Here is a 17,884-nt window from a genome sequence, read left to right as displayed (position 1 = left end):
TCGAGCCCAAGGTGTTGATTGCATTGTTGCTCCATATGAAGCTGATGCCCAGTTAGCCTATCTTAATAAAACTAACTTGGTACAAGCTATAATTACAGAAGATTCAGATCTTTTAGCTTTTGGATGTAAAAAGGTATTGCATTATATAACCCTTATCTTGCTACATATTCAAGGCATCGTACAAACTGATTCCCTGCACTGCACACACTTGTAAATATTGTTATTTTTCCCATCCCAGAGATTGTGATCTAAAACATGATATCAGTGTTGCATTCAAGCTTGCGCCACAAACAAACACATATTTTTTGTTCTGTTCACAATGTAGCAGGTGCTTTCTAAACAGGAAAAGGAGTACAAACTGTATCATAAATGTGCTCGGCTGCTTTGAAAAAAGTAAACTCTTCTGGATTAGGAAACTTGCACGTTTTGACCGCAACTCTCATTCCTAAAGACCATCCCAAAACACTATCCATGGGTCTCCTTTTTTGTACAAAAAGCAGCCTTTTATTGTTTCTTTCTTTTTTTGAAGTACACCAATACATGGTTCCTCTGCTGTTTGAATTTTATGGAATTCACCTATGCCTGATGTCTTCTAAAATTTTAGACAATTCTGGGACTAGGCCATTAAATGCCACAAAGTGGCAAAGCAATAATGTATTTTTATAAAACTAAACAAATCATTTAAAGTGTGTAAAAATACAAGTAAATCTCTCTCCATCCCTCCCTGTAGGTGTTCCTGAAAATCGACAAGTTTGGAAATGGGCTAGAGATTGATCAGGCCAGATTAGGAAAATGCAAACAGCTTGGGAATGTGTTTACAGAAGAAAAATTCCGCTATATGTGCATTCTGTCTGGCTGTGACTACCTTCCATCAATTCATGGAATTGGGTTAGCTAAAGCATGCAAGCTATTGAAATTAGCCAACAATCCTGATATCATAAAGGTAATATTTGTTCACTTTTGATGTTAGGCTTTTTAAAGCCTTTATATGTGTGTGATGCTGTTAAATATGTAAATATTTTGTGCAGTATGCATGTAAACTGTTGGATTTTGAGACTGCCAAAAATATTCAGCTACTGCTGTAGAACTTGTATTTCATGTAAAATATCAGTGTGATAGAACACTCTTATGTTTAAGCTCTTAGCACTTGAAAAAAAATAAAGAAATATTCTAACCCTTCAAGAATATATCGTAATTGGAAACATTTTTTTAAACTCTAAGAGATTTTGTTTTAAATTATCATTTATTTATTCTTTGTGTTGGGTTTCTAAAGAACCAGCTTAGAACTTTTAATTTAGTTTCAGTTGAATCGTCTTAGTTAAAGTGTAAGCAGTTCTTCAAGAAAAGTAGCTGCTTGAAAAAATGGCTTGTTTGCTTGCTTTCTTTTTTTTTTTTTTTTCCCTGCCTTTGCATTCAAAGTCATTTAGCTTATTTTCCTATAATTTTCATGGCTCTGTGTGGCATTATGCAAAATACTAAAGTTAAGGCAGCTCCTGATTCAAGTCTTACAAGTTAAGCAAACCTGACAACATAGGAAATCCAGTCAGTTTGGGACTGTTTGTATGATCACAAATGAGGGTCGGGAGGAGGTTATAGAAAATGAGAAATGTCAAAATTTACAATCTTGTTTTGGAGGCACTTAGGCCATAAAGCAGTAAAACATTTCATTTGGTCCAGTTAATCCAATGGATATAACTAACTCACTTGAAGTCAAGCACATATTTAATTTTGACTTTTTTTTGAGAGTAACTGCATCTTTTTTCCCTACACTTCAAAAATGTATTGATAAGGTATGTATCAAAACAATTTGCCTTGGTTCATTTAACTTTCTTAAAAATAAAAAGGAAACCTAAATTCCTCATTGCTCAATCATGCCATTCAGCAAAACCAGCATTAGAAAGGTATACTACTAAATTTAATTTTAAAGTTGCAAATTTTTCTTTTTAAGCTTGGTCACACATTGATGCTCCATATAAATCTAACTACAGACTAAGGAAAAAGTACTGGGTGGTTCAACAGTATACTAAACTGAAAGGTTATTCTTAATGAAGTGATTTTTACATTGAAGAGTGTCTTTGACTGGACATGGAAAACATACTGTCAAAATAAATCAATTAAGTTTAGTTTTCTTCTGTTTCACAGTTTGGATTCTTTTGAATTTGTCCATGTATTTGCATTAATTATTCATTTCATAGGAATCGACATCAGTGTATCTAAATATGCTGTTGGAAAAAATAGTTAAATATTTAGTGAGTCGGTACTCTCTCCTTTGAGAAATAGCTTGAAGTTTAAGTGCTGTCTGGTAGTATCATGTTTCTGTTTTGAGGGTGGTTGAGGGAGGAGGGAAGGTGGAGTAAAGGATAAATTTAGTTATACCTAACTTCATCAATCTTACATTTCAATGCAAAGTCTTTATGATGATGGGGTACCTATTACTTGTGCATCTGTTGAAGACTACAGCCTTGTGGAGGGTTGAAATGTTTTATTGATAATAGCATCAGATTTGAAGGTGAAATAGAATGTACAGGTTATTCCTAATTCAGTTTTTCCATGCTTTTAAAGATAGATAGAATATGTGCCTTAGCTGTCTCTCTTTCAGGCTTTGTCCAGTAATTTTAATATATATTTGCTCATATATGTATTTTCTTTTCTAACCACTTTCATATGGTTAGAAATGAGAAATAAGCAACATCTTATTTTTCTTGACAGGTTATTAAGAAAATGGGGCAGTACCTTAAGATGAACGTAACTGTGTCAGAAGAGTACATAGAGGGATTTATTCGAGCTAATAATACATTCCTTTATCAATTGGTTTTTGACCCAATCAAAAGGAAACTTGTTCCTTTGAATGCCTATGATTATGACATCGATCCGGAGACATTAATTTATGCAGGGCAGTATCCTTTCTGTACTGAAAAATCATGGGAAAATGATGTGGTGAAAGGTATTTCTTCCCCTTCTTTCCATTGTGCTTTTTCCCTCCTCTTTTCTTTGTACAATTGAGTCCTGATTGATAAGTGTCTGGCAAAAGAGAAGTCTGTTATCTTCCTTCTAACATCCTTTTTTTAAGCATTATGCCCACCCAAAGATCTTAGTACATTTTCAAAGATGCTATAAATAGTTGTTGACCATTTCTTTTTTCCTTGGTATGCAACTTTCCTTCTACCTGTTCCTTCCTAGTAATGGTTGAATGCGTCCACTTGTGACCTCTAATGTGCCATCTGTGTACACTTGTGGACTGCCAAGTGCTGCTCCTGCATGAGGCCTGAGTAGTGCAATGCATTCAGCACTAACATTCCTCTTTGAGCTTTTGGGCTAGGGACAGACATTATACATAAACCAGTTTAAGTGATCAGAAGCTGATTTAAACCTGTAACAGAACAGACTTTCAGTGCACATAAACCAGTTTGAAAATGGCTAAAACCAGTTTGAGATAAACCTGATTGAATGTACTATCAGACTTAACTGATTTGGGTCAAATTGGTTTATACAATCCAGGATCCCTTCCTGGCTTAAGTTTAAACCAGAGTCCCCCAGCATCCTAGGTGCTTTGCAACCATGGGCAGGGCTCTTTGCTCCAGTCCAGCAGGGCTGGCCCCGACACTGCTCCCTGGCTGGAGCTCTGGCAAAGACCATAGGTACAGCAGCATCTGCCTGGCTTCTTCCTGCTCCCCTTCCTCCCCTGCCCCCCCCCTCCCAACTCCCTGCTTAAGCAGAGATTCCATCCCCACAGTGCAGACCATAGCTAGTATGTGGTATGCTGGTTAATGCTGCAAAGTCCGTGTAAGACAGACAGGACAAAGGCAGACATAACAATGTACACTTCGGGCTTTTTGGAGCTAATCAACAAGTAACTGGTTCCTTTGTTCCTTCCTTGGACAAAGTTGTTTAAGAAGAGGTTGAACTAATGAGAGAAGCTTTTGTTTTCTGATGGGCTGCTAAATGCTGTCAACTCCCTGTGTAACTCTCTGCTGTGTAACTAAATGCTCTGTTATCAACATCCTGCTGGCTCCCTGGTCATGAGCAGCAACGGGATGGGGGGGAGCGGCGGTAACCCCTTCCTCCCTCCCTTCCTTCCTAATCGGAGAATCCTGCTGGGGCCTGGCCACGCCCCACTCAGCTCAGCATTCTGGAAGGGAAGGGAGGGCTGCTCTAGTGCCCCCTGGCTTCTAGCCTGAGCCACAGCAGTCATGTGCCTACATTTCTTCAGCCTGGAGGGGATGTCTGTGTAGTTACAAATTGGTTCAGCCTAGCCAGGTTTAACAGCATTTTAATGTACGAAGAGGATAGCTGCAATTTTAACTTGACCTACTAGTGCCTGCTTTTTGTCTAAATAGTAAAATATTCAAGTAGTTCTTCTTATGTCATTGTATTCTTCCTTATGTGGTTGACTTAGACATTTTGGTGAGAGTACTGCTTTTCAAATTGCTCTGGGTAATGTAGATGTCAATACTATGAAGCAAATTGATGACTACAACCCTGACAGTTCACAGGTAACATTTTGTTCTTAATGTTTACAGTGAGTTTGTGATACCTATCTGACTTTTTGTATAGGATAAAGTGTCTGAATGTTAATATAGACCTGTTTCAAGGGGTGAAAGTTGTTCTATGGTACTATGTGTTTTGCATTGTATACAAGTTTATAAAAATATCAGGCAAGTTCTAGTGGCCAGAGAAGGTAAACTTCCCTCCTCCCTTCTTCCCTTTCTGATTGCAAGTTAAAGACTTTGACAATTACTTCTAGAGCCTAAAATATAGGTGATACATAATCTATTTAAATATTTTTGTCCATATTTTTTTTAAATCCAATAGTTATGAAAACTTAAAGGTATGCACATGAATATGAATGTAAACATTGTTTCCACTGTCCAGTAAAATAGAACACCAGATGTGTCTTCTGCTCTAGGTCAGTGGTCTCCAAAGTAGGGTGCATGCACCTCAGGGGGTGCACAAGACGATCCATTGGGGTTCAGGAAGAAAATATTATAACTTCTATTTATATTTATATAAATATACATATATTGGGGGTGCGTGCTCAAAATTTTTTGCCGATAAGGGTGTGTGATCAAAAAAGTTTAGAGACCACTGCTCTAGGTTATGAAAACATTGGTATGTGTGTAGAAACATTAATGGGAGTTAAGCATTTTAAAGGGGTTTCCTCAAATTGTGTTTTAGGCAATTTTTCTCTGTCTTCAGGAAAATCCATTATTTGATGGGGGGAAAAAAATAGCCGTTGCTTCTTTGCTAGTGTTTTTGTTTTATTTCAATGAGCTGTCTTTAAAAGGGGAATTTTGTGTGGATCTATTTTTGTAGCCATGTTGGTTTGAGACAAAGAGAAATGCATTTAACGGTAAAGGTTAATGAAGGGTCTATATACAGAATTAACCAATATAAAAATAACCTTTTTAAAATGGTTGAGATTCATATTTGTCATTTAAGTCTAGGAGGAAAGTACTTCTCTCAAGTTTGTCATAAAAATCAAAGCACAGATTTTACTCTACAGACTATATCAGAATAGTATAGATACAAAATCACTTATGCTTTAGTGAAAGGAAGTGGATTTGGTAGCACAAAATATACAATTTGTATGGAAAGTATATGAAAATGTGGGATCATAGAATGCAGCATTGAAGAGAAGCCCTGTCTCCCACTAACTTGTATACATGTCAGAACATATTGATTATACACTGAAGTGGGGGAACCTAAACTGACTGACCTACTTACCTACACGTTTTGCTTTCTATTCTTAACTTTTTATAGCCTTCTCAACCAAGAAGTCGTGGCTGGAATGAGAAAGCTGCTGGCTGTTTAAACAGTATTTGGAGCAGGGACTATAAACCTAGTCATAATACGGACACTAAGATGCTTACCATGCCTTTGCCAGAGAAAACAACTACCAAAGGCATTGAGAGGATAGTTAGTCTCAAAGGACTTAAACTTCCAAGCAGTTTGCTACTGGCCAAAAGACCAAGAAATGGTATGTTTCTTTACAGAAAACATCAAGAGGGAACACCTCAAACATCTATTTGTTTGAGGTGAAGGCATAAGGTTGAGGGTGCTCTCTCTCAGGCATATTTTTTTATATGCAAATTTTAATTAGACATGATAGATTTTTATCTATCGGTATTTTTTTATTTTTGCTAACCTACTTACTTTTTCAAATTCAAGGTCCTTGCTCTCATTTTCAGGATCTTACATAAACTTGTTTGTTCAACTTTAATTTTCTCACGTTCATCTTGTTTTGCATACTTTTCTTAGTTTTGTTATCCTCATCATAAAATTGTTTTCCCCTTACCTCTCTTGGGTTGTACCACTGTTTTGTAAAATATTATATGCATTAGTCTGCTTTTTAGGAATCACTACTAATAATATTATTCAGTGGCTCCTATATTATCTAATGGTTTACTTGTAGTTCACTGCTTGTAAAAGAGCATGTACAAGCAAAGTTTAAATTTGCTGATTTAACATTGGGTTAAAAATCCGTATTTGACTGTCTCTATTAGCCTTCTCTTAACCTTCTGACAAATCTAAAATGGTGCTAAGTGGCATGATGTTCAATTTAGTTAAACTCCATTCTGTGGGTGCTTCTACAGCGATGTGAAATTGAATTAAAACTGTGTTTCTCTTTAGAGGAGCTGTCAGATGGAGATCTGTTGAATCAGTATTCATCTTCAAAAAGACCCAAGAAAGAAAACAGTGAGGACAGTGAACCGCAGAAGAAGGTCTCTGCAGTGTCAGTGATTGATGCTTCGGGGGACTCTGTTAGTAAAGAAAGCTTGAACTCCCTGCCTAAAGTTAGAAATAAATTTGCTTCCTTTCTGCAGAGGAAAAACAAAGACAGTAATGCTATTGTTGTTCCAGGGACAAGAAGCAGGCAAGTTCACAGCACTACTTTGATAAGTAATATAAGAATGTTCAAGTTCAATTCTTATGAAATATTCAGAATTTAGCCTTTCAGTTTTCTTGCTTTTGATCTTCAGCTGAAACTGGGTGCATCTACATGAGAAGCCAAAGGCACCACAAACTAATTCTACTGTGCATTAGTGTGGCTGGCAAAAAACATGCTAATGCACAGTGAAATGGTCTACTGTGCATTAGTGTCATGAAAAAAGCATGTGGCAGCACTGCTGCGCAGTAGCACTGATTACAGTACATTAAGTTAGCTGTAATTATTGGTACTAAACTTAATGCATCATAATTATAGCACATTAACGAATACGCAGATGTGCCCACTGAAAACTCTGTGCTGAGCACTGTACAAACTGAGTGAGACATGGCTGATGCAAATGGAAAGTTAAAAGGTGGTTGTAGCAAGATAAGCGGGAGAAGTTGTTTCAACAGAGGTGAAATTGTTCCACTTCCATCTGCTGCATGACCCTAGGAACTAGGAATAGAATGCAGGTCTCTAACTTGTAGTCTAGTCTCTTGTCCATTAGTCTAGGCTGTGTCCTTAAATACTGGAATTTGTACGAGGAAGGTATTATGTAATACCTAGATTTATTAATGCAGTATTATTTTATGCTCTCTGCTCTCTTATCTTTTTATCCATTTATCTCTGAGAGGCTATAGGACAAGTTGGCAACCTATGGCTCCATGTGCTTTCTAGCTCACAGGCTATTAGCTCTGGCCTGTGGATCAGCCTAGTGCCTGGGGGGGCTTTGCCTGCACTACTCTGACTGCTTGTCCAAAGGTTTGGCAATGGCGTTGCTTTGCTTGTGCCACACTGGCTGTATAGAAGTTCAGTGGCAGGGGGATGCTTCTCTGACACTGGGGAAAGGGGCGAGACTTGCACAGGGTGGAGAGAGGATGATGCACCAGGCTGAGCTTTGCCACCAATACCCTAAAACAGCCTGCAGGCTTCAAGTTGCCAGTCCCTGCCCTATTTATCTATTAGTTAAGATGAGTTTGTTCCAATAACCGTAGCTGAATTCTTCATGATTAATGATGAAGTTATCCTAATATCTAGCAGAAGTATTATAAGTACTAATTTTCATTTTGCAATAGAAAACGGAGGGTCAAAAGATGTAGGGCAGGCATGGGCGAAATACAGCTCATGGGCTGGATCCAAGCTACTAACTGATTGAGTCTGGCCCATGAGAGGAGCCCCACACACTTCACCCTGGGACAGCCAGTGCTGTGCTTTCACCCACAGCTGCTGGATGGTCCCAGCCCTGGCCAGCAAGCACAGCTTCCTGGCAGGGCTGCATCTGCCACTGCTGCAGCTTCCCAGGTACTGCTTGGCTTCCTCCTGCCTTCAGTGGCTCTTGCACCTCCTGCCCCTGTTGCGCTGTTCCAGGCAGCAACTAAAGTAGGGAAGCGGCAGTGGGTGGGGGAGAAGCTGCAGCTGGGCAGCTCCTGCCCCAGTCCAGGGGCTCCAGCTCAAGCTCCCGTCCAGTTTCCACCCACTCTGCCCACCCAGTGCAATGAGCAGCTACCTGCAGGCAGCTGAGTGGGTGGAATGCAGCCCCACCAGGAACCTCTATGTAGTGGCCGGGGCTGGAGCTGGGGTGGGTACAGGCAGGTGTGTGACATGGACTCAAATTTATGCAAAGCACTGAGAGGCCAGCCATGGACTGGATCGGGGAGAGATGGATCACTCCCACACCTGCATTACCTGGATGAGCTCTGCTGCACTTATGCCCCCTTTTTCTTCCCCACCCCCGCACCACATACAAGAGTAAGACTATATTGAGCCATCATGCAATCAGCCTCTATATACGTTACTCAAAAAACCCATAAATCAGGACAAAAAATATTTTTTGAAATAAAGTTAAAGTATGTTGTAGTAGATGTCTCATTTTTAGCGTAAGATTTGATTCTTTTTTTCCCCCCCCCCATCGACAATTTGTTGAAATTGTATCTTCAGAACTCACCAAAACTCATTAAGTGGCTCTCCTGCCAAAATATTTGCCCACCCCTAATCTAGGGCCTAATCCTGAATGCATTTAATGCATGCATTCAAGTAGTCCTATTGATGTTGACAGTTCATCTCATTTAAATCAGTGGTTCTTAACCTTTTTAGACTCAAGGCATCCTTGGGAAAATGCCGTCTCATAGTTTTTCTCTTTTTTTTTTGACTACATAAATATAATAAAGCAATTTTCTTTTGCCAAAAACTCAAAGACCAAAGCAGGTCAGAATGTGTTTAATGCTATGAATTCCTGTTTGACGTTTGTGGCCATGTCCACACAAGCATAGACATTTGTTTCCCCAGGGACAAGAAGCAGCAGCCCATCTTGTGCTACTGCTTCTTGTCCCTGGGGAACACCAGGTTACCCCAAGTGGGGTAGGGGAGGCTGAGGCCAACACTGGGCTAGCCCCAGTAAGCTTACCTGGAGTCCTTGGGGGCCTTCCAAGCTGTGGCAGAGGTGATCCTACCACTTGGAGTGTGGCTGCAGCTGGCCAGGCTCCAGTTTTGGGCGGTGCGTGCTGTCTCCGCATGTGCCACCCTGCTCTTTTTTTTTTTTTTTTTTGACCCTGGGATTCCTTCCCCCCCGCCCTGCAAACCACATGCTGCTACTTTGCAGCGCAGAAACCACCTGAATGTGTGGTACGTGGTGTTGCAGATGTGTCTGCAGCACCACTTACCTCATGGCTGTGCTCATCTGGATGTGGCCTGTATGTTTATCTTATGAATTTGTTTGCACACCTAACAGTGCTAACATTGTGTGGTACAGTAACCTAGATCACAGTAACCTGGGTAGGCTACTGATAAGGCAGAAACAGCTCTACAGCCCAACCTTTTTTTGCACCTTAAAACATGAAAACTTTTATCTGTCTATCTGCAAAAGTGCAACACAGATTCTCGCCTATATCAGCTGGGGAGACTCAAGAGGTGGGAAGACGGTGGCACACACATAGGCAGAAGGTCTTGAATTTGCTGAATTTTCCAAATTTCCCTCCAGCCCATACCCAATATTTATAGATGGTTGGTTCTAATATTTTAATAAATGACCTTTGGTTTGGTTTTATTTAAATTTTTTGCTCACTGAAACTTTTGGGACTGAACAAGATCTCTTGTGGACTGGGAAGGTGTCAATTAGTTGGGATTTATATCCTTGGGAAAGAGGGAGTTTTCTTATCTCCTTTCCTTCCCCATTGTGGAATGCTGTTTGTTTCTTCTTTATCTGATTTTGTAGTCTTCTGACAGGCTTTTTTTTAATTTTACAAACTATATAAACGTTTTAACAAAAATACCTATTATAGCCATATAACATGTAATACATTTTGGTTACATCAGCCACTGCTACTACTTTAAGATAAACTATGATATAGTGTATATAGATAATTTAATGTATGGTTTTCCCTTCTCTCATTTTAGGCCTTGTGCTTTGTTTAATTGTATTTGGTTTCCTTTGCTTGCTGTCCAAGTTAGTTGTCACATCTGCAAAGGCTCACACTGTGGTTACTCAGAAACAGGCTGCTTAGCAGCACTTCTGCAGCTTAGCCTAGGTCCCTTTGAAAATGGCCAAGGCTGGGAACAGTACCCCATAGCACCCTTGAAAGGATCTCGCATGGAGTATGTGACAGTTGTTCACATGTTTCCAGGATTGGAGCCCTAGGAAAATATCTAGATTGATGCCATAGCTGTCTAACTGGGATTTACTGGAATATAGATGCTGAAGGGTACAGATAAATTAGCAGTGGACAATATAATAGTGACTTAAGTTAGCAAGCATTTACCACGCATCTGCGCATTTAGTGTCATGTGTAGTAGACTTATTGTGCTGCATATTAGTGCGGCAAGCAAAGACTAAACTCAGTGCACCATAATTACAGTGCCTTAATGAACGTGTAGATACACCCACTACCTGCTCCATTGTAACTCCATTTATTTGACTTTCATCTTGCATACATGAAGGCTAAACCACAACACTTTGGCCCTCTTTCTTTGATTCATTTGGCTGTTTTTTCAGGGCTAAGATTCCCTTGCTTAGCTTTCACTTCCTGCTGGTAAGAGCAGGTGCAGAGTTCCTGTTGAGTAGCTGGCATGGTAAGATCCTGCTGAGTTCTTAACTGGTTGTACTTTGCTGGTATGTCTGTGCCATATGTTACAAAGTTATCCAGAATGAATCGCTTACTAGTGGCCACAGCATTCATTCAGGCCTTTCATTTTGGACTGTAATGCTCCCCCACGTACTAGTGCATGGGTTTCATCTTACTGAAAAATAAGTAGAGTGTCTATGTACTTGATCCCTGCCTAATCTTTTTTTTGCAATCCAAAATGGACATGGGGTATTTCTTGAAATCAGCCAAGACTTCTCTAGGAATCTTATCCCTGTGGCATCTCCAAATAGTCAGTTCAGTTAAAAGCATGGTATTTATAATCATTCAGGGTGAACTGATAAAGATTTTCTTGGCTAATACCAATAGCCGATTATTAACCAGCCATATTGACCAATACCAATCCAATAGCTGACTTACAGGAATACAGCCCAGCTGCTTGGAGAGCAGCTTCCTGCCAATAAGTTTGGTGGGAGGAGTGCGGGGGCAGATCGAGGCTCCCACAGTGAGGGAGGGAGTAGGGCAGGGGCAGGCACTGCCCACCCAGGGCAGTGAATAGGAAACCAGGGCTGGGAGCAGGACACTGGGGTCCCACTGCCTGGGGAGTGCCTGCCCCACTCCCTCCCTCACTGGGGGCCTTAATCTGCCTCCCTCATGCCCCTTCCTCGCTCCCCCCCCTGTAATTTTTCAGCAGGAGGCAGCTTTCCAAGCTGCTGGGCAACATTCCTAGCCACGTGCATGCTGCAGTTGTGTGCATGCATGCGGTATTTATACGTGACATTATTGGCCAGAAAAAGCCAGTTTCGATAATGTTAATTTTCCTGTTATCAGTGCTGATCCAATATGCAATGTATATATCGGTGTACCGCTAATGATAGTCTGAATGAGTTGCAACACATTATCTTTCCTCTCTCAAGTACTCAACTGCACAGTAGCAAAACCTCCTCCCCTCTTGTTGAAGAAGCAGGGCTGCTGGACAGCCAATAAATCAAGAGTTGTCACACTAAAGAAACATGGCAAATGAGGGAATGAAGAACATTGATTCTCAACCCTTTGGGTCACAACACCCTTCCCCAACTCTTTTGAATTGGGCAGCACCCTGGTTGCTGTGTTGCCTCAGCTTACCTCAGTGCTTCTCAACTCAGGTGCTGCTGTTGCCCCTATGTAAAAGTGCCCCGCATGCCTTGTGCACATCAGACCCTCCACAGCATCTCCAGGAAACAGGTGTACAGACTGCCCTGCACATCTGTTTCTGGGAGGATCGTTGAGAGGACTGGACCAAGAAGGGCTGTGGTACAAGCTGGCTCCCCTGCCTGCTTTTAGGCTTATCAGAGCAACCCTAATGAAGCAGGAAAGCATGTGCATGCCACAGCCCTTCTTGGTCTAGCTGTGCATCATGTGCCCAAAACATTTTTACCTGGCGGCAGCAGCAGTGGCTGTAATGCAGCATTCCTAGGGGGATCTTGCAGCACCCCAGGTGCAGCAGCAACTTAGTTGAGAACCACTGGCCTAGAATCTAAACCATTCAGGTGGGAGAGGGGAAAACTGGGTTTTGGTCCCCACTGTCAGAATTATTTGCTTTTTGTTGTTCGTTTGTTATTGGGGGGCGGGGGTTGTTTTGGCTTTTTTAACCAATGACTTGTAAAGTATATTAGCAGTCTTAGGAATAGTGAGTATAGTGTGGATCTCTCCCCTTCCAACAGAACTCTTGTCACTTGGGTATTGTCAGGCTTCCTTTCTTTGTCCCCATGATGACTCCTGAATTTTTTTTCTGTTAGTGGTCCTGCTTCTTCAACAGGAGTGGAGGGTGCCCCAGTCCAAATTGTTCCATAGCCAATGGTAGGGCACTGTCCTGGGAGGTGGAAGATGAGACTTGTCTCTCCCTCTTTCAAACTAAGCTATTATGCTAAAGGTGAGAATCACTGTTTGTCTCCAGTTAAGTGACAACCCTCCAGAGAGAGACAAGGCACTTTGGTGAACAGGGGGACCTGAAGTCCTTGGTGAACAGGGGGACCTAAAGTACAGCATTGAGACAGGTTTCTGTGCCTTGGAGAAGTGAAATTCAGATCAGTTGTGTATTTAACATTTTGCTTCAGCTAGCTTTCTGCACCTGGGCTTGTGGAATTTCTTCTCGCTCCCCACTTCCTAGGGAGCTCAAGTGTCTTATCAGAAACAGTCTTTTTCAAGGCACCTGACCCTCTTCATTGACTCTGTAGGAGCTAAGTACCTAACCCAGTGTTATAGTCTTCTTGGGGCTACCTCTTAAGAGGTGCCTATGTGACCAAACTGAACCTGGCCCTTGATGATTTGCCCAATGTCAATAAAATTTGTGGCAGAGCTGGGAACTGGATTTCCTAAATCCTGAGGCAGGTGCCTTTAATCACAAAAGCAGAAAGCTAGCTGATGTTCTCAACCTATACAACATTAGAAAAGGAGGAGCTAGCCAAGAATTAGAGAGTAGCCTGCTTTTCAAATTAAGCTGCAATAAATACAGTCTCTTCCAAGAATGTAAGTTCATTTTTTCTGAAAAGGGCATGACTATAGCCTAGCTTTGCTGGGTATGGACAAGCCATGCATTTCTAACAGGAGGAATGCCTTTTTACCTTCTAGAAACTGGGAGCATACAGGCATTTATGTAGCTTTTTCCACAAAAAACATACCAGATCTATGAGAGAGAGCTTCCTCTTTCAACAAGGAAGATAATTCCTGTGTGAAAAACTCGTGTGTGGTCAAGGACAATTTTACACTTCTGCTGCTCCACTCCTCCCAGGAGAAGTGGAGCAAGAAGGGAAAATGCTCCCCTGTTTTCTGCAGACCAGGGTAAACCTGATCTAAGGAAAATGGAAGGGGAGATGAGGGCAGCAGCAGGGGACTGGGAGGAGTGCAACACCAGAGAAAGCTTCCCTGTGCATTCTTCAAAACAAGCTGGATAAAGCAGTAGTTGTTACTCGGTCTTTACCAGTCTGAGGTAACCCCAGTCTGCATTTGAGGTCACTCTACAATGTGTGGGAAGCAGGGAAGAGGGGGCAGCTGAAGGCTGGAAGGCCTGTACACTCCTGCTCCTGATAGGATTTCTAATGCTGCAAAATTCCCAGAAATTAGCAGTGCTAGAAATGAACACTTGTCCATGGCCCCTCACTTAAAAACAGCACTAACTCTTGTTGACCCTTCCTACTGCCCTGAAAGGTAAAATAACGCGGTTCTTACATACACTGAGCAAATGGGGTGAATGAAAGATGAGTCATACAACTGCAATAGTATTTCAAATCGAAATTGCTGGGCGCACATAACTAGCTGACTGTGTAGGTGGAATTTTTGCTTGCAAATAAGTGATTTTTTTTTTTTTCCTTTTTAAACTTCCCCTTCATCTTTCTTTCTGTGTACATTAGGTTCTTCTGCAGTCCTGTGGATGTGTTTGATTGTACAGAAAAGGAGGAAGTCCACCAGCCATCTCACAAAGTAGAGTTAGACTGTCCGGCACAGGAACTCAAACATATAGAAGATCACGTTCCTCAGTCTTTGGAGACTGGAAAATTTACAAGAACTATTTTACCATCCCCTGGAGAAACGCAAAGAAGTTGTTTCCGTTGGTCTGGAAACTTTGGAAAGAATTCTGGGACTCCCAGCCCATCTAGTGGCTTGTTGCAGTTACAGCAATTTCACAAAGAGAGAGAAAACCAAATGGTCTCCCGGGAGAATGAGATGGCTAGGTTACATACAGTAAGTGATGTAGCACATGATGAATCGGATGAAGAATCCTGCCCTGTACCAGAAATGGAATGTTCTTCTCAGTCTCAGGAGTCTTATGAGCTGTCTGGAAGCAGTTTGGACTCTTCAAAAATTTCACAGGTGTTTAACAAAGATTCAGATGCAGAAGTAAGAAAACTAGCCTTTGTTTTAATTCAGCTATACTGTGTCTGTGGGCTTAAATTTTTCTGAATTAAATTAAGTTTTCAGAACTCTCGGTGCTTTGTGCGGAGTTCAGATGAATTACAGCAGATAAGTATCTAACTGTCTTTCCTCTTTAAATTCATACTCCAAGGCTACAACATCTGTAAAGCCTGAGTTGGTATATTAGTTTTACATAAGGCTGTTTGTGGGTCAGTGCTTGAGTTTTATGCTTTCAGCTCTCCACTACTGCTCATTCAGGGATTCAAATCAAGTATACAGATCCATTTTACAGTTCTGCATTTTGCTTTCACGTGTCACAGGAGAAGTAGCATCTTACGTACGTACATTTACACAGCCTTACTTGATAAAAACAAAAAGAGATTCTCACAAAAGTTCTTTGAAATGGTGAAAAATGTTGCAGGCTATATAGTATGAGCAATTTAGGTAGCACAAGCATCCATTTAAATCCTGCAAATGGCATTTGCCAAGTTCTGTTGCTTTCAATATTAATGACATTGCTTTAAGCCAAAGCAAACATGCTCTATACTTTGTGTGGAAACAGCCTGGGCTCAGCTGTTCACACCTCAATAAGGTCTGTTATATTATTATTCAAAGGCTTTGTTAAGTGTAGACTTTTTTTCTTTTTCTCTTCATTAAGGCTGGCTATTTTTTTGTCTGAATGCTCCCAACGCAAAATGGGCAATTAGTTCGGCTGAAGGCCCACTTAAGGAGTTTTGGTGAGCTGTTGAGGCGGCAGGAGGTGGAACGGGGTCGGAGAGCCTGAGGGAGGAGTGCACCCCATGCTGCTCTGCTCTGCAGCTGAGGTTGGAAAGGGCCACACAGCGCACAGACTCCTCTGCCCACTCCTTGCCTTCCTGTTGGCACTGTGCAGTCCTGGCACTGTGGCTGCCTGGCTTGCAGGGGACAGGACACAATGCAGCATGCCAATTAGCTGTCCTGCCTGCCTCAATGAGCTGCTGCTGCACCACACCAGGAAAGTCAGGGGTGGCTGCCATGATAAGAGATTTCCCCACCTCGTGGCCACCATGGACTAGCAGCGCTGTGGCAGCAGTGGTTCATCATGGTGGGTAGGACAGCTACTTGTCACGCTGCATTGTGCCCTGTCCCATGCAGAGCCAGCAGCTGCGTTGTTGGCACTGTAGCTGTGCAGTCCCAAAAGGAAGCCGGGGGCAGGGAGGGGAGAGAGAAGTAGGCTGCATACTGCCTGACTACAGCAACAGCAGAGCAGCATGGAGCACAGTGCTCTCTCCTCCGGCTGCTGGCAGGTTGGATAGGATCAGTTGGCTGGCTGGATATGGCCCGCCTGCCATATTTCAGCCACGCTTGCCCTACCACCACTGAGAGTGGCCTTGAAATTAACAGGATTTGGTTTTCTGGCTTCTAATGGCACAACACTGACCATGGGTGAGATCTGTATGAAGGACTAACAGCCCTCTGTGCCTGTTGGGTAATTTTTTAATTGCTCAAGCCCGCTACATATAGTTTAGACTATGTTGTATAATCATACATGCACATATGTGATCACTATGGGAAAGTCCATTTTGAGTGATGCAAGATAATTGTTTGTCTCTTCAAAGGAACTTGACTGCAGCTTAAAGCTTGATGGTGATTCACATTCTCAGAGTTCACCCCCATTTTCTACTACGTGTATGGAAAGAAAAAATACAGTCCTAAGGAGTAAGGTACAGTGTTTCTTTAATTTTAATACGTGTTCCACTGTGTTTGAAGTCCATCTAGCTACATTTAAATTCTTATAATTGCTTATTTTGAAGACTTTATTAGGACGAGTTTCAAGCATGTTTGTACATTCAACATGCATTCATCGGTCAGCATTTCTAACATTTAATTACAGATGTTTATACAGAAACTACTGAAAGAAAAGAACTAGTTTTAACTCAGTTGTGCTTAGAACCAATAACAAGCCTGCAGTTTTTGTCATTTCTATTTATATATTTTTGCTTAAGTACAGGACACTTATATTAAGTTCTTGTATATCACAAGCTGCAGCCATGCCTTAATGAGCAGGAATGAAGCCACATTAGAAACTAGGGCCCACAGTCAGTTTTTCTAGTAGTGTGTGTGCCTGTCTTTGTCCCCCCAGCCCCACCTTGTGGCTAGAAAAGTACTAATAAGATTTCTTTGGCCAGAAAAGTTTTATAAGCCTTCGCTTAATCAGAACCTAATTCAATCCTAATTCAAAGAGTTGTAATTAAATTTTAACAATATAAATTTTTAGCAAGAGACTAATAATCACTAAAAAAAAAAATGTGCGCCTAAGTTTAAGAGTGTAGCAGCATGCATGTGTTCCTTGTACGTTGTGGTTATTTATTGGTTTTTGGTGTAAAGAATTTGAACTTTTCCTTTTAATTATTTTAATCTATTTCTTACGGTAAAAATAAAACATGTACTATTTCGTTAAAATATGAAATGTCTTTTTCATATTTCAAGAAGAGCAATAGAATTGCTAGGCCAATAACCATGGACTTGGGAGATCTTGGTGTAGTTGATTTGTTTTCCAGACTTCTTATGTGACTTTTGGGGGGAAATCAATCTCTTGTCTCAATGCTCCATCAGTAAAATGGAAACATTTAAGAATCTCCTGCTTTACCGACACCTTTTGTGAGGCTAAATACATTAAACTAAAGTACTTGGGATACAGATCTACAGATACTTATATCTCCAAGAAACTCTAGGAAATTTGTGTCCTTTTAAAGCTAGTACGGTAATGTTTTTACTCATCAGTGGAGTGAAGTGATTAATGGGGTTTGGGATAATGTGCAAGTGCTGGCTAGGAAATTATAAAAATTCTGAATTTTAATTCATGTATCATTGTTATGAGTTTATATAAATTAGCAGGCACTCTAAGATCTTGGAGTCTTGTCTGTGATGATATTCCTACCTTGGGTGATGTTGATGGTATTGAACCAAGTTGTAGAAAACACTTTAAAAAAAAAAAAAAAAAAAAAAG

General features: G+C 41.1%; 1 protein-coding gene across 1 annotated transcript in view; it reads left to right on the top strand.

The window, feature by feature from the left end:
• Nucleotides 1-17,884, top strand: part of EXO1 (exonuclease 1) — a 41,145-nt gene that overhangs the window by 12,591 nt on the left and 10,670 nt on the right. The window contains exons 5-11 of the mRNA XM_019527626.1: nucleotides 731-943; nucleotides 2,710-2,897; nucleotides 4,397-4,493; nucleotides 5,761-5,977; nucleotides 6,631-6,874; nucleotides 14,394-14,880; nucleotides 16,494-16,598. Coding sequence (XP_019383171.1) covers nucleotides 731-943; nucleotides 2,710-2,897; nucleotides 4,397-4,493; nucleotides 5,761-5,977; nucleotides 6,631-6,874; nucleotides 14,394-14,880; nucleotides 16,494-16,598 — 1,551 coding nt within the window. The remainder of the gene's footprint in view (nucleotides 1-730; nucleotides 944-2,709; nucleotides 2,898-4,396; nucleotides 4,494-5,760; nucleotides 5,978-6,630; nucleotides 6,875-14,393; nucleotides 14,881-16,493; nucleotides 16,599-17,884) is intronic.

The sequence above is a fragment of the Gavialis gangeticus genome, unplaced genomic scaffold (genome assembly GCF_001723915.1).
Source record: "Gavialis gangeticus isolate Ggan-Ray unplaced genomic scaffold, GavGan_comp1, whole genome shotgun sequence".
NCBI classification, from domain to species: domain Eukaryota; kingdom Metazoa; phylum Chordata; order Crocodylia; family Gavialidae; genus Gavialis; species Gavialis gangeticus.
This window is presented reverse-complemented; position numbering and strand designations above follow the sequence as displayed.